This window comes from Chelonia mydas, chromosome 14, assembly GCF_015237465.2.
Source record: "Chelonia mydas isolate rCheMyd1 chromosome 14, rCheMyd1.pri.v2, whole genome shotgun sequence".
In the NCBI taxonomy this organism is placed as follows: Eukaryota; Metazoa; Chordata; order Testudines; family Cheloniidae; genus Chelonia; species Chelonia mydas.
Genome location: NC_051254.2, coordinates 39648945 through 39665261, shown reverse-complemented (window position 1 = coordinate 39665261; position 16317 = coordinate 39648945). Strand labels below are relative to the sequence as shown.

At 51.8% G+C, this 16317-nt stretch overlaps 1 protein-coding gene across 1 annotated transcript; it reads right to left on the bottom strand.

Moving 5' to 3' along the window:
• Positions 1–11604: 11604 nt before the first annotated feature.
• Positions 11605–15003, bottom strand: LOC114021371. The gene is made up of 2 exons (XM_027830414.3): positions 14868–15003; positions 11605–12600 (listed from the first exon to the last, which is right to left on the bottom strand). The coding sequence occupies exons 1-2, from the start codon at positions 14941–14943 to the stop codon at positions 12113–12115; spliced, it is 564 nt and encodes a 187-aa protein (XP_027686215.2). The 5' UTR covers positions 14944–15003; the 3' UTR covers positions 11605–12112.
• Positions 15004–16317: the final 1314 nt, after the last annotated feature.

Below are 16317 nucleotides of genomic sequence, written 5' to 3'. Positions count from 1 at the left end.
TTAACGTCTTTGAACCCCAATGTCTACTGTCATTAAGGAATTATCATCTGACTGGCCTCCCAGAATTTCCCACAACTGTGAAAGTGTAAATCAATAAAAATCTAAAAAAATGCTTAAACATCTAGATTATCGCTTGAAATTATAAAAAATAAATAAAAGACAAGTTCGGCCAAGGCTAGATATTAGTCATTCCATTAGTGGAACAAGACAAACTATGCTCATATAGGGAGCTGTAGGTCTGATTCACAAGGCAGACAAGTTAGAGTTTGGGGAGAAATCTAGCTGTTCTGGATTTCCTGGAGTGACAGGCAGTTTGTCCCATTTGACTGTCAGTTTTCTGGGTCTCACCACAAGTCATTTCTAGTTGGTTTAACTGCTACAACTTCCATGGTCTTTGAGTCACACATAGGTAGAGTAACCCGATAGCATGTGTGAAAAATCGAGATGAGGGGCGGGGGGTAATAGGTGCCGATAAAAGAGAAAGCCCCTAATATTGGAACTATCACTATAAAACCAGGACATCTGGTCACCCTACGAGCCAATCGGGCACCGGAAAAGGTGCGGTTATTCTCGTCTGTCAATTGGGAGGGCTTCTCTATAGCTGCTGGCCCGTGGGCTGGATCTGGCCTGCTGGATGATTCTGTCTGGCCCCTGAACGCCTCCATCCCACCGCAGGCTTGCTCTACAAAATGGCGTCCTCGTGGCATGACCTCACATGTAGGTCACACCACATCTATGGAGGACGCCATTTTGTTTCTGTCCGGGGCCACAACTGGGCTTGTGGCCCACATCACTGAAAGGGTTGGACACTCCTATTTCTGACCCCCGCATGACCCAGGCCAGAGAATTGTACCCAGTTATTCCTGCATGGAGCCTAATAACTTGTATTGGTGACCTTCCAGCAGCTGTAGTGAAATACTCCTTCGCTTTAGTCATATGCCTGAGTGGTTAGGAGCCTTCAGTGCCTCTGTGACATTTGGGGAATCTGCATGAATTGCATGTGAGATGATGCACTCTCTGTATGTATCTTCAACAGGCTACAAACCCCACTTTGATTGTAAGGCTGATCTGTGCCTTCCTGACGGTTTTTACCTCCACCTTGGACTAACATTCCCAAGGGACAGTGGCACTCCAGGGTTTACAGTGGAGGGTCATTAGACTTGGATGATCATCTGTTCAAACGGAGCACCTTCTGACAAAGAGATGGCTGCCACCAAGGGCAATCCGGGTTTTTTAAATCTGAACTCTAGGGGCAGAGGTAACTAAGCCACGGATCCCTTGATGGGGGACGTTGAGCACCTGGTGAAGCTGATACAGGGGGTCATCTGTCAAAGGGGTTTGGAGGAGAGAGTCCAGGAACTGCAGGAGAAGGTCCCTGGATATACCAGAGGACTCCCACCCAAGCCCGCAGCATGCACCAAAGAGGTGAGTAAACTGAGGCAGGGAAACACCTGTAGATGACTATGTTGGTTTTTTGGTCTGGGATCTGCATATCTCCTGTGCAATGTAAAGTAAACTGTGTTTAGAAACCTTTGCCAGTCCTGTGTGCCTGTTTGCTTTCACTGTCAGGTGGCCCCGAAGAGGTGAGCTATAAACGCAGAGCACCCAGAAGGTTGGAGCTCTGGGAGAAAGGATATGCTTAACATATTAAGCAGTCTGGGGGAGTCAGGAGAGGTTCTGGGGACCTAGGGCAGCCGAGTCACAGAGTCCCATGTCCATGAAGAGGTAACAGATAGAGACTTTGTCCACTAAATGTGCCAGAGAGCCCAAGGAGAGAGAGAATGCAGCATCCGACTCAGACAAAAGGAAGCTTACAGCACATGGGTTTAATGTGGTGGGACCCAGTGAATAGCCTAGTGAGTGTCCAGCAGGAGGAGCTCTGCCAAAGCTTGCATCTGAGTGGTGGTATACCTGGCGCACTGCTGAGCACCATAGAAGTCTGGTGTACCCCAGCGCTGAGCAGCGGTAATAATTACACTGGTGTGAGCGGTGGGATGAGTGTCACATTCCAGCTGGGAAGTGACCCCCGCTGTGGAATTTGTCCAGCTGAGGTTATGGTGTAGGTGCCAACCTCAAGCATTCAAAAATCATGAACCAGGCCCCTAAAAACCAGGAGATTGGCTTAAAAAAACACAAGATTTTGTTTTTAATTGGGCTCTTTTTCATTGCCTTCTGCTTTGTGAGCCGTTAGCCTGCATTGGCCTCACATTTCCAAGCTGTTCTCTGCAACCACGTGGGCCAGAAACTGACTTCTTCTTGCAAGGAACCAGGATCCAGCGCGCTAAGAAATACACTAAAAATCGCACAGATACGAGGCGCCAGAGGGTTGCTCGGTGGGTAGAAATGCACAAGACAGACAACAGACGTCAAACCCAAATTATTGGGCTCCATTCAGATAACTAGGTGGAATTCTCCAGCCTGGGGTATAGAGGAGGTCACACTAGGTTAGTTAAAAGTCGCTCTGGCCTTAAAAATGACGACCTCCAGGTACAAGCATTAAGGCTGGGGGCAGGGAGTCAGAAGGCACAATGGTCTGTCACAAAGGGAGTGGGGGCTCCGGAGTGGTACGTCCCTCTCTCTTAAATCCTCGGAGCTGGGATGGGAACTGTGCTTTGCAAACACAGCTCCTTCCTGGCCAAGGTGCTGCTGATAGGTGAAAGAGATGGGGAGGGATCCGCCGCCTCCTGGCTGCAGAAGGAGGCATTGCAAGTGAGTGCCTTCGCAGGTTAGGAGTTGTTCCGGTGAAATGGATTCCAGTGGGAAGAGCCTCGCTGACGGTCCATCTCCTGGAAGGGCCCAACTCAGCTCACGTCAGCGGCACCGTAAGTCTGTTTGCAAACGAGGGTTTCACGAGCATCAGCTCTGCTGGCTGTTTGCACCAGCTGGCATGAGGGCAGAGCCGGCTGAACCAGCACGTGCTTCTTGGGATGAAATGCCCAGAGTTCTGGCTGATTTTACCTTGACTCAGCAAAGAAATGAGGAGCTAGGAAATTCCACAAAAGACCCTGCTCTCCGTGCCGGGGCTCTAGACTGGTGATGCTGGCAAACCAGGTGCCAACTTTTGCCACAGCTGAGCCCTGACAAATTCTTTGCTGGAAACCGGCCTGTTTCACCTTTGTGTTAGTCTGGCTGCCAGGGGTATTGAACTTATGACAATGGGTTTAGTGTTTAGACGTTATGAAATGCTTGCATGTTGCTGCCTGCACTAATCTCACTTGTAACAGCTTTATCCCATGCTATGAGGTAATATTTAAGTTTTTGCTTTATATTGGTAAAAAAAAATGCCCTGAAACTGTTGCGCTTCCAGAAGGGATCGGCTGCTGTTCATTAAGAAGTCTATCAAAGCTAAAATGGGCTATTGTGGGACATCAGCCCTGGCAGGGATGATTTAGTTGGGGATTGGTCCTGCTTTGAGCAGGGGGTTGGACTAGATGACGTCCTGAGGTCCCTTCCAACCCTGATATTCTATGATTCTATGATCACAGTACAAAGGCTTTGTTAATTGCGCCTTCGCACCCATAAAGAGGCCTTGTGCAAAAGGGCTCATCCCATCAGCTTGAATTCTGGAAGGAGGAAATAAAGATCGTGAACAAGAGAAATTTGCATCTCTTTTGCTGTTTGGACTCTCAGAAGGTCGGAGCTTCGAAACAGAAGCAGAGATCCCGAAGGTCAACATGGTTCAGTCCTAAAAGACATTCAGAGCTTGGTTTTGGTTTTGTGTCACTGACCATCCTGGCTAATAGTCATTGATGGACCTGTCCTCCATGAACTTATCTAGTTCTTTTTTGAACCTGTTATAATCTTGGCCTTCACAACATCCTCTGTTAAGGAGTTCCATAGGCTGACTGAGCGTTGTGTGAAGAAATACTTCCTTTTGTTTGTCTTAAACCTGCTGCCTCTTACTTTTGCTGGGTGACCCCTAGTTCTTGTGTTATGAGACAGAGTAATAACACTTCCTGATTTACTTTCTCCATGCTAGTCACAATTTTATAGACCTCTATCATATCCCCCGTTAGTCGTCTCTTTTCCAAGCTGAAAAGTCCCAGTCTTATTAATCTCTCCTCACATGGAAGCTGTTCCATACCCTTAATCATTTTTGTTGCCCTTCTCTGAACCTTTTCCAATTCCAATATATCTTTTTGGAGATGGGGCGGCCAGATCTGCACGCAGTATTCAAGATGTGGGCGTACCATGGATTTATATAGAGACAACATGATATTTTCTGTCTTGTTCTCCATCCTTTTCCCCATGATTCCTGACATTCTGTTCACTTTTTTTCACTGCCGCTGCACATGGAGTGGGTGTTTCCAGAGAACAATCCACAATGGCTCCAAGAGCTGACAGATTCCTGCAACTCGGTCACCTTTTGGAACCACGCACAGACTGTAACTCATTTGGTGTGTGGAGGTTTGCTTGCTATCACCTTGTAGTAACTTGTTCATTTTGTTTCTTGGTTAATAAATCCTTAGTTAGTTTACTGTCGGACGGGCTACAAGCATTGTCTTTGGTGTGAGATCTGAGGTCCAGATTGACCTGGGGTAAGTGACTGGCCTCTGGGGACTGGGAGCAACCTGAATCTTTTGTGATCTTTGGTGTACAGCAACCAATTAGCACTCAGTCCAGCTTGCCTGGGTGGCAAGGTAGACTGGAGACCCCAAGGGGACTGTCTGGGACTCCGTGGTAAGACTGTTATAGTGCTTCATTTATTACTGGGTTGGTGAAATCTAATCATAGACCGTACCACTAGTTTGGGGTGTCTGCCCTGTATTGGACAGTCTGCCCTTAGGCTGGCACTCACAGTTGTAGACCACTCCAGACAGGGCTCCTAACTCCCACAGGGTTCAGTGGAAGTTAGGAGCCTCAGTACTTCTGAAGCTAGACATAGGTACATCGGGAGACCCAGAAAGCACTGGTGGAACTGTGAACCCAGGAGTTCTGATTCCCTGGTTCTAAGCAGTGGACCCCAACCCCACAAGGTAGCAAGAGAACCCAGGAGTCCTGACTCCCAGTCCCCTCCTTGCTCTAGACCCCATTCCCCTCCTAGAACAGGAAACGGACCCAGGAGCCCTGACTCCCAGCCCCCTCCGCTCTCACCACTATGCACTTCTCCCCTCCCACCAGGGCTGCTGACTCTCCCCTCCTCCCAGATGCACATGGAAGGTTTAGCTGCTTTTCCCCTGCCTTGGTCCCTGCTAGCTGCCTCTCACTCAGCCTTTGGTGCTCTCTCCCTTCTGGCTGGGCTGACCACTGCCCCCGGGGCTCGGCTCAGGACCGCGGCAACTGGCCAATCCTTGTGCAGCGGGTGGGAACGGGCACTGGGCCAGGAAGCACCTGCCTCTCCGGTTCCGCCACTTCCCACCCAGGTGGCTCCCTGAGAGGTTTGACAGCCTGCCAGGGTCCCTGCCTCAGAGACAGGGCTGCCCCCGCCCCACTGGAGTGGGTCCCATTGACTCTCGTTTGCCAGGTACATCGATGACGCCTAGCTAGGAAGAGGTGGTCTGGGAGCAGAGCAGGGTCTGGTAGATAGAGCAATGCAGGCTGGGAACCAGGACTCCTGGGTTCTCTCCCCAGCTCTGGGAGAGGAGTGGGGGCTAGTAGTGAAAGCACTGGGCCCTAGGACTCCTGGATTCTAGTCCCAGCTGTGGCAGGGGAGTGGGGTCTAGTAGTTAGAACAGGACTGGGGCTGAGGACTCTTGGGCTCTATTCCCACTGACACTGTTTCACCTGGGAGAAGTGACCTAAGCCGAGTCTCCCCTTACAAAAGGGCTGATCTTGCTGAGTTCCCTCGGGAACATCAGCAAATTAATAGGGGTGCTAAGCTCTTTGATGCTTTATCAGCCCCGCCCGGAAGAGCTTGTTCTGGCACAGGCGGAGCAGAGAGAGCGTGGGTGGTTGGACAGAGCTGGGTGTAGACAGACGGATGTGCAGAGAATGTTACGCTTATAAGAAGGAGATGGGATCTTTTTCAGGGGAAAAGGCAATACGCCGTGTTTACTGAAGATACAACAATTGGCATACGCATTCAATCACACTCACGCACACACACTGTCCCGCCAGTCGATGTTATAATTACCAGTCCAGAGTCCGGATCATCCTAGTGGCCAGCTAGGTTGATTACGGGTAGGGAAGAGCCGAGTTCTGTTGATCGCGACACGATGCTCCGGGGAAGTCTTGGCAGGACGAACCCAAAGTTTCATTGCAAGGCATCCTGTTTATATAGTGATTTTCCTTCACTGGGACCAATGCTGTAATCAATTGTTGTTTGACGAGTGCTTGTTTTCTTAAATTCTCCTTCTCATCCTTTTTCTTGTTCTTTCCTCAAGTTCCTCAGGGAGTTACCCCATGCTGGTTTTGATCACAGCTATCTTGTCCCCATTGATGGGTGCCTGTCTCATCTTTAGTGTCATCAATCTGCCCTCCTCGGACATGTCCATTGGGGCGAGTTGCAGCCTCCTGGCGCCCTTGCGTCTATCTTTGGTTCCTCCCTAGACCATCGGGTTCGGCGATGGCCTTCACACTTATCTCTTAACACACACATTCCTCATTCACACCCAAAATAAAATTAATTCACACAGGACATTGTGAACGGGAACATCAAGTCGCGATTCAAAAGAAAACAATCATGGCCTTCATTTACTTATTTTAAAATGCTAAATCTACAGCAAAGTGGTGACCCTCAAAGGTCTGTCACGGCCTTGAAATCAGCCCCAACACAAATTCTGGCATCTCTACCAATGCATCTCTACTATGCATCTCTACCAATGGCCCATTAGGCCATTCCTTTCTGCCATTCAAAAAGGGCGGCTGGCGGGATATGATCAAATCATACACCAATCCATTTAATACATGCTACGTTATTATTCCTTAGCCTTCATTCTCAACTATATAAAATAGAAACATAAAATCCTATTACTACAAAAGGAGCCTAAATAGATAGAGCTGGGCGTAGATACAGCAGAGCATAGACAGATGGATAAATATATAAAGGTGAACACAGATGGACAGCGATAGATCTGGGCAAAGAGCGAGTGGAGCACAGGAAGATGAATGGATAGATGCTGGAGCACTGACCTATCTATACTCCCATGTGTCCATCTATGCTCTAATATATCTATCCCTGTTCGTCTTTTGGCCGGGGCAAGTAGTCAAAGTTTGGGGGCCTCTGAATGTTCCAGCTGGGAGGGGAAATTCGTGGTAGCCAGGCATTTCTTTGATTCAGGTTTTCTTATATACAAAGTCCTGTGTCTCTGACAGGGCTGTCCCTAGCTATTCTGGGGCCCTCCGCTGCCCACGCCGGCACCGGGGCTTACAATGTTCACCCCCCGGGGCTGGAAGGAGGGACACTAAGCCTCCCTCCGTATTTCTCGGTCTAGTACCACCGAGGGTCCATACAACAAATACAAAGCCCCTCCCGAGCAGAGCGAGAAACCCTAAATTCTCCTCTTATACTCAGGCATGCTACGGCTGAGGGTGTATGCACCGAGGATTTTTCCTTTCGCTTGGAGCGAGGATCCCTAGGTCCTCCTCCTATTGCCTGGCACTTCCATGGCCGGGGGTAGACCCACCTGCACCCTTCCCCCGCTGACCGGGGTGGAGAGAGGAATGCTAAACTTCCCTCCAGTTCTCAGTCATGCTACGACTGAGGGTGGGGCACACCTTTAAGCATAAAATCCTCAACATGAAATACCAACCGTGCCGGGCAGAGCAAACATGAAATACAAGGGCAGACAAGTTGGTGCGCTCTGCAGGGCCCCCCCCCCAGCAATTCTCCACCAAAAATGTGACAAATTTATGTTGCCAATCTTCCTGAGGCGTCAGGTGATCAGGCTGAGGCTGCAGGATCGTTCGGGGAGGAGATGAAGGAGCACACCAAGTGACTAAATTTTATTAATAAAAATAACAGCGGTGAGTGAGGGGTGTGCCCCATGTCACTCAGAGGAAGGAAGAAAGCATTAGTGCCCGCTCCCTAACCCACTTTCATACTCACACACGCACAACCCAAGGCTGGCCAAGCCTGGGTGTAACGTAAGAAGAAGAGGAGGAAGGGTGGACGAGAGTTCTGTCCTGTGCCCAGGGTCTGCTGTTGATCTCCGCCTTGCTTCAGCTCTCAGGCGGTTTTTAAGTCCTGGGGTCTTTTGGGGGCGTTTCGTTCAGGGACCTCTGTCCCCCGTGCTCTTTGTACCAGTCCAAAGCGGCCTTCCGTGGCTTTCTCAGCTTTCCCAAACCACTCCAGCTTCAGGGACATGAAACGGCTGTTTTCCCCCTCGCTGGCCTTCACTGTCTCATTAGCTTTTCGCATTCTCCTGCAGTCTTGTTCAGTTTACTGCTTTGTTCCCACGGCTGGTCGGGGTTGGAATCCAGGCCCCCGTCTTCCTTGGCAGGTGGCCGAGAGTAAGTTGTGTGCCGTGACCTTGGGCTGGAGTCAGCGTCTTATCTTCGGACATAGCTGGAGCGTCGAGTTAACCCATTCCCTTCTCTCTTCCTCCCTCTACGGCCTCTCACAACCTGCAAAGGAACCTTTCACTCCACACTCACACCTTAACCCATCCCACAATACACATCACTCCATATACAAGCGCTAGCAACATGCAAGGCTAAACTGCTTACCCAGGGGTCCCATGGGTGGGGAGGGAGTGATATTGTGACATTATAACACAAACTCTCTCTCTCACTCTCTCTCTCACACACACACACTCTCTCTCCTTACAGTTATGTTAATTGAAGGGTGCATTCACACCCATCAATCTCAGTGAGGTTTTCACTCAACCTGTAACCCACCTCATAACACACACACTTTCTCTCTCTCTCTCTCTCTCTCTCTCTCTCTAACACACACACACACACAAAAAACAATATTTAGCAAAAACTCTTGGGGTGGGGGCAGTTCACACATACCTTTTGTCCTCGGTGGGGCTTCTCCTTACAGTTATGTTAATTGAAGGGTGCATTCACACCCATCAATCTCAGTGAGGTTTTCACTCAACCTGTAACCTAACATAACCTCATAACACTCCCATCTTGTATAGATAGGTAGATCTGGGCAAAAGTGGATGGCTCTGGGGAGGGTGACTGTCTATGCCAGAGGTGGCCAACGTGAGCCTGAGAAGGAGCCAGAATTTACCAATGTACATTGCCAAAGAGCCACAGTAACACATCAGCAGCCCCCATCAGTTCCCCCACCCCACTCCCAGCACCTCCCCATCCCTTCCTGCACCTCCTGGTCAGCTGTTTTGTGTCATGCAGGAGGCTCGGGGGGGGGGGCAGGGGAGGAGTGAGGGCATAGCAGGCTCAGGGGAGGGGACGGGAAGGGGTGAGCGCAGGGCCTGTAGCAGATCCAGGGGTTGAGCAGCGAGCACCCCCCGGCACATTGGAAAGTTGGCACCTGGAGCTCCAGTCCCGGAGTTGGGGCTTATACAAAGAGCTGCATATTAACTTCTGAAGAGCCACAGGTTGGCCACCCCTGGGCTATGCAGATAAACTCTGGAGGCATTGCCAGCTGGTGCTGCCTGCTATGGGCCTTCCTGGCCACAGTGACATCACAGCTGCTTTGAGGTACATCTGGGTAACTCTTCTCCCTTTTTGGATTCTCCAGACACCCCCACAAAAAGAGGTTTCAGCATGTACAACCCCTGTCAGGTCCCTGATACACAGGGAGAGCCCATACCCAGTACCCCTCCAGTGCCTAAGCCCAACAACCTGCTGATATCGGTACTGCACAATACTACATGGTCTTTCCTATTAATTAAATACTTTATTTTTGCAGTGCTAGGGTGGGGGTCACTACCCAATGCCAAGCCTCTCATTAACTGCTAAGGGAGACCCTCTGTCTGAAGGGTATCTCTTTCCTAACCCATTTTCCCTTTGAAAAATACAGTTATGTGAACCATTTAACATTGCTCCAGAACGCAGAGCACACACAAACCACAACCACACAGGTTAAATAGCTGTGCAGAAATGCACCGGGGCAAAATTATAATTTATGCAAATCAATCCCAGCACACCTAGCTGTTCCCCCTCTCACTTGTAGGGGGTGGAAAGAGTTTCTTTCTCCCGCTGAAGGGAACAGTCCAATGTGTGTGTATGGCAGTAGCACCTAGAGGCCTTGTATCTGTGTGTGTGTGTATGTGTGTGTGTGTGTGTGTGTGTGTACACAGAGTTTCATTCCGAAATAACTGCACATTTCAAGGTCATCCCTTCCCCAAACCACAGTTTGCAGATCCCAGGCCCAGCGGGGCTCTAACACTCTCACTGTTTGTGTCAAACATTCACACCCTGGCTAAGCCCGTGTGGTCACCTCTTTGTCAGGGGCAGCTTAAGTACAGAACAGCTGCAACATGATTCTGTGCTGGCAGAATCACTCCGGCAGCTCTGGCAGCAGATGCTGGTCACCGGTCAGTACCCAACAGCTCTGTTAAATGGTGGGGGGTCATGGTAGTATCCTCTGGTCTGTTTCAAACCTATCCTCTTGGCCTGCCAATGAGTGGAGGGGATACTGGGTTTGATGGATGGGGCAAAGCGGGGAGTCAGCTGGGGTTAATACATTTTATTGGAGAATGGTGCCTGCTATGGACAGCTATCTCACCCTATCTCAAAATGCATAGATGAGGGATAGGCCATACAAATATAAGAACGGACATACTAGGTCAGACTAATGGTCAGTCTAACCCAATGACCTGTCTTTCAACAGTGGCCAATGCCAGGTGCTCCAAGTGATATGAACAGAACAGGTATTTGTGGAGTGATCCGTCCTGTCATCCGTTCCCAGGTTCTGGCAAGCAGAGACTAGGGATGCCCAATGCATGGGGTTGCATCACCAACCATCTTTGCTAATAGCCATTGATATTCCTGTCCTCCAGGAACTTATCTAGTTGATTTTTGAACCGTTTATAGTCTTGGCCTTCACAACATCCCCTGGCAATGAGTTCCACAGGTTAACCGTGCATTGTGTGAAGAAATACTTCCTTTTGTTTGTTTTAAACCTGCTGCCTATTCATTTTAGACCTGCAACTTATGAAATAGTGATACTTGCCAGGCTGGGTGGCAGAATGGGGACACCCATCTCTAGGGGACGCCAGCCCTGATCCAGACCCAGGTTGGAGGGACTGGCTGGCTCAAGGGGTTGTAATAGGATATGGGGCACTTCACATCTCTAGGGGACAGCAGATCTAATCCGGTAACAGGGCAGGGGAGGCTGGCTGGTGTAGGGGGCTGGGGAATGGAATAGGGGCCCTTGCCCCTCTAGGGGGCGCCAGCTCCAGTGTGGGCCCGGCCCAGCTCAGCAGTAAGCGAGCGTGGGTCCTTGGCTTGTATTAAAGAAGCAGGTGGCTTCCCCCTTCCTAGGGGGAGGGGTCTCCCCATCGCGGCTGCCGGATGAGCCCAGGAGTGAATGGCAGATTGAGCTCCCCTCTACCCCGCAATAGCGGGTCCCTGCAGGTGTAAGGCTACAGCACAACAGGCTTCGGGCAGAGTTCCCTGGGACAGGCGCCCCCCCCCACCCCCACCCCCAGAGGCTGCTGGGTTCCAGGGGCGGCTGGTCTGGCCCCAGATTCACCCATAGCAACAACAGAAGCCATGTCTATGGTTCAGGTCTTTTATTGCGAGCACATTTCAGGAGCTGGCACCCAGGAAACCCTCAGGCACTGGCACTATTTCTAGAGCAGCCTCACGGCAAATCCTGGCCGGGTGCTCAGAGGCACCGGGGAGTCACTAAAGGGGGAAACTGAGGCACGGAGCATGGGCTGGGGCGGGAGTGGCAAACCTAGGGATGGAACCCAGAAGTCTTGGCTTTAGCAGATTCTGTGGGGCAGGGAGCCAGGACCATATGGCTTCTGGGGAAAGCAGAGTAGGAGCTGAGATTTCTTGTAAGACCCAAACCAGGGGCTAATAACTAGCTCTCAATCCCCTATCAGAGGTAGGGAAAGAACCCAAGCGTCCTGACTCCCACCCTTGCCCCCACTCTAATCACTAGACACACCCCCTCCCAAGTCCTCTCCCAGAGCTGGGGATAGAACTCAGGAGTCCTGGCTCCCAGCTTCCACCACCGTAACCCGCTAGACCCCATTCGCCTCCCAAAGCTGGGGATAGAACGCAGGAGTCTTGACTCCCTGCCCCATTAGCAGCTCTCTTCATCGGGAGATGAAACCAGCTCATCTATGGCTGGCTGGACAGAGCTAGCCAGCTCTGATGCCCGGGGCTGGATGGAGACGGGGAGCTCCAGACGAGGCGGCTGGGCAGTGAAGGGGATTTTAGGTACCACGGGCTGGATGGAGACAGGCAGCTCCAGTGCTGCTGCCCTGGGAGAAGCAGCTGTCTTAGGTGCTGATGTTGAGTCAGCCGTGGGCTTCTCTGGCTGTGCTGTTGGCCCAGGAATGGAGGTCTGATTTTTTGGGTCTAGCAGATTCTGCAGGGCAGGGAACCAGGACCATATGTCAGTCGAGGAGGACAGCGTAGGAATTGGGATTCCTTGTAAGACCCGGAGCAGGGGCTCAAAGAATTCCATCACCTCCTCCTCCGAGGAATTAGGCTCTGGATCGTCGGCCTGTCGCCGGGACCGACCCAGGTTTCCTCCTTCGGGAAGCTGAAAGCTCCTGGGTGTCACACCTAGAGAGACCACAAGGGGGAGACAAGGTTGTCCGATAAGATTGGAGGGCCCAACTCTTCAAAGGTATTTAGGTTATTAACGTCATGTTTGGGGCAGGTTCTAGCTATGATTCTGTGTTTGTACAGCTCCTGGCACGATGGGTCCAGCTCTCAGTGTGTCATTATGGCCCAAACAGCTAATGCAACCCTGGGATGCATAAACAGGGGAATCTCGCGTAGGAGCCGAGAGGTTATTTTACCTCTATATTTGGCACTGGGGCGACTGCTGCTGGAATCCTGTGCCCAGTTCTGGTGGCCACAATCCAAGAAGGATGTTGGTAAATTGGGGTGGGGTCAGAGAAGAGCCACGAGAATGATTAAAGGTTTAGAAAACCTGCCTTGCAGGGAAAGAACTCCATCTATTTAGCTTAACCAAGAGAAGGCAAAGGGGTGAGTTAATCGCAGTCTGTGGGGAACAAATATTTAATCCATGGGCTCTTCAGCCTAGCAGAGAAAGGTCTAACACCATCCGATGGCTGGATGTTGAAGCTAGACAAAATCAGATGGGGAATACGGCGTACATTTTTAACGGTGCGAGTAATTAACCATGAGAACCTTGTCCCATCACTGACAGTCTGTATCTCAAGAGGCGTAGCCTCCAGGTGCAGGTATTTGCTAGGTAAGGCATAGGGATGCGTCCCCTGCTCTGGAGCGTTATAGATGTTTTTTCTAACAGATCTGTTCGAGGAATTATTTGAGGGCAGTTTCTCCGGCCTGGGTTACCCAGGCGGTCAGGCTATATTATTATAATGGTCCCTTCCGGTCTGGAAATTTATGAATCTACAAACCTTGGCTGGGCCGTAAGCTCTACCTAATAAACGTGTGTGTTAATAATAACATTCCAGGCCCGCCATGCCTTACTTTCCTTGCTACACTTGTTCTCTCCCGGCCGCTCCTGCTTGCCAAGGTTTCTGCCGCCAGTGGAATTATTCCCCTAGCTGTATTAGCTGCCTCAAATCCCCTTCAGTGATTTCCCCCCCTTGCTGAATTCCTTTGGGTTATTTTCCCTTGCTGGTATTAGCATCTCCTCCCAGTCCTGTCACATTGGCATGGCTATTTGCCTTCCTTCCTGCATCCAGATCAGGGAAGGAGATATCAAACTGGGCCACGCCTGCTGCCAGCCCTCAGATGTACCTTGCTACGCAACACCGGCTGTTGGAGACATTCCCTCCAGCCACATGGCACTGTCTCTGCCAATGGGAACGAGCCCTGCTAAAATCCTTAAATCCTGCTCCTCAGACACCCCAAGATTATCTCACCCCCCCTTCGCCACCCCACCCCCCGCTCCCCAGAGTCCATACCCTCTCCCTAATGTTCGTACCCCACTGACATCCCAGATGTCCCGGCCGGCTAGGTACCTCCCAGCACACGAACCTACCTCCCAAAATATCCCTCCCTGCGGTGTGTCACCTCAGAATACACCCCGCCCAGTTGCTCAACTACTAGTTGTCTCCTTGACGCCCCACCCTATTTCTCCCGGGTCAGCCTCTCCCACACTCAGCTCCCTTGCTAGTATCTGAACCCAGGAGACACCCCCAGATATGCACCCCATCTATGATTCACTGTAGCTGTTTATCCAGTGCCAGCAGGCCAGTGACACCCCAAAATATCTCAAGCTCCTCACCCCCCCACACACAAACACACAAAGCTGCTGACCCAGTTTTTCCACCCCGCTGGCAGCCCAAAACATAATTCAGTGCTAACCAGCTCCCTGATCAGTGTCCGGCACAGCAGAATGTCCCAACCTGTTAGAATAGAAAACCCCTGATTTGCAGTCCCTCTGACTCTAACCACTAGACCCCACTCCCCACCTAGAGCAGGGGATAGAACCCAGGAATCCTGGTTCCCAGCCTCCCCTGCTCTAACCACTACACCCCTCTTCCCTCCCAGAGCTGGGGATGGAACCCAGGTGTCCTGACTCCCACCCCCCCTGCTCTAACCACTACACCCCTCTTCCCTCCCAGAGCTGGGGATGGAACCCAGGAGTCCTGACTCCCAGCCCCCCCCGCTCTAACCATTAGACCCCACTCCCCACCCAGAGCAGGGGATAGAACCCAGGAGTCCTGACTCCCAGCCCCCCCTGCTCTAACCAGTCTCCTCCCAATGACACCCCAAAATATCCCTCTCTGTTCAGCCACCTGCCTAATCAGCAGTGCCCCCCAAATAACTGTGCAGCTGTTTGCCCAGGGATCCCCCCAGATCTGCCCTTCCCACGGGCAGGTACCTACCTGGCAGATGCAGGCACAGTGCCAGTAGGATGGTTAATTTCAGCCCCAGTGGGACCCATCCCTGCTGCAGCTGCATCTCGCCGGGTATCTCGCGGGGAGCCAGGTAGCTGTAGCTATCCCCGGGATGCTGTGCAGCACGGGCCAGAGGTGGTTGCAGCCTTGCTCAAGGGGATGGCTTTTATCCCCAGCTGCACGGGGCAGGGCCATGGGTTCCCAGGCTGGGGCGTGTAGGAAGCTGGTGCTGGGAGAGTCTCTCCCTGTTTCGACAGAGCCGGACAGGATGTTTGGGGAGCTGCCTCCTACAGGCAGGCAATGCGTCAAGCGGGGATAGGGCTGATGAAACCACCACAGAAAACAGGGTCCCTGCGTTGTAACCACTACACCCTGCTTCCCTCCCAGAGCTGGGCATGGAACCCAGGAGTCCTGGCTCCCAGCCCCCCCACTCTAATTACTTGACCCCACTCCCCTTGCAGAGCTGGGCATGGAACCCAGGAGTCCTGGCTCCCAGCTCCCTCCCCCCCCCCGCTCTAATTACTTGACCCCACTCCCCTCCCAGAGCCGGGAATGGAACCCAGGTGTCCTGGCTCCCAGCCCCCCCCTGCTCTAACCACTACACCCCTCTTCCCTCCCAGATCTGGGGATGGAACCCAGGAGTCCTGGCTCCCAGCCTCCCCTGCTCTAACCACTAGCCCCCCCTCCCCTTTCAGAGCAGGGATAGAACCCAGCACTTTGGTCTGCCAACATCCAACCATCTACTGTAAGCACTATGATTGACTCTAAATGGGGGCACTGTTTGGGGAGGGGTGGACAGGAATGGGGAGTGGGGTCTAGTGGTTACAGCGAAGGGCTGGGTGTCAGGACTCCTGGGTTCAGTTTGCAGCTCTGGGAGGGGAGTGGGGTCCAGTGGTTAGAGCAGAGAGGAGCTGGGAGTCAGGACTCCTGGGTTCCGGCTGGGGGAGGGGAGGGAAGCTTAGTTGTCACAAGGGGGCCTGAGGATCAAAACTCTGTCTCCAGCTCAGTGAAGGGAGTGAAGTCTAGTCATTAGCCCAGGGAGAGTGAGAGGCAGGACGCCTGGGTTCTCTTTCTGACACGGGGAAGAGACAAGGCAAAAAGGACACAGGGGAAGAGTCAAGCTAAAGGACTCCGAGTGTCCCCATCTCTGTCTCTACAGGGCAGGATCTGTTTACAGTGTGTCACACGTGAGAGTTATTATTGTTCATACCCATTAATAATAACTGTTATGGGCATTAGCTAGGCATCATCGGCCTTACCTAACACACATAGGGAAAGGAACTCCAACAAAGGGAAGTGCCTGGCCCCATGTCATCCGGTGAGCCCAGGAAGAGAACCCAGGTGTTCTGCCTCTCAGCCCCTGCAGTGCTAACCCACTAGACCCCACTCCCCTCCCAGACTCATCAGTAGAAGCCAGGAATCCTGGCTTCTAGTCATG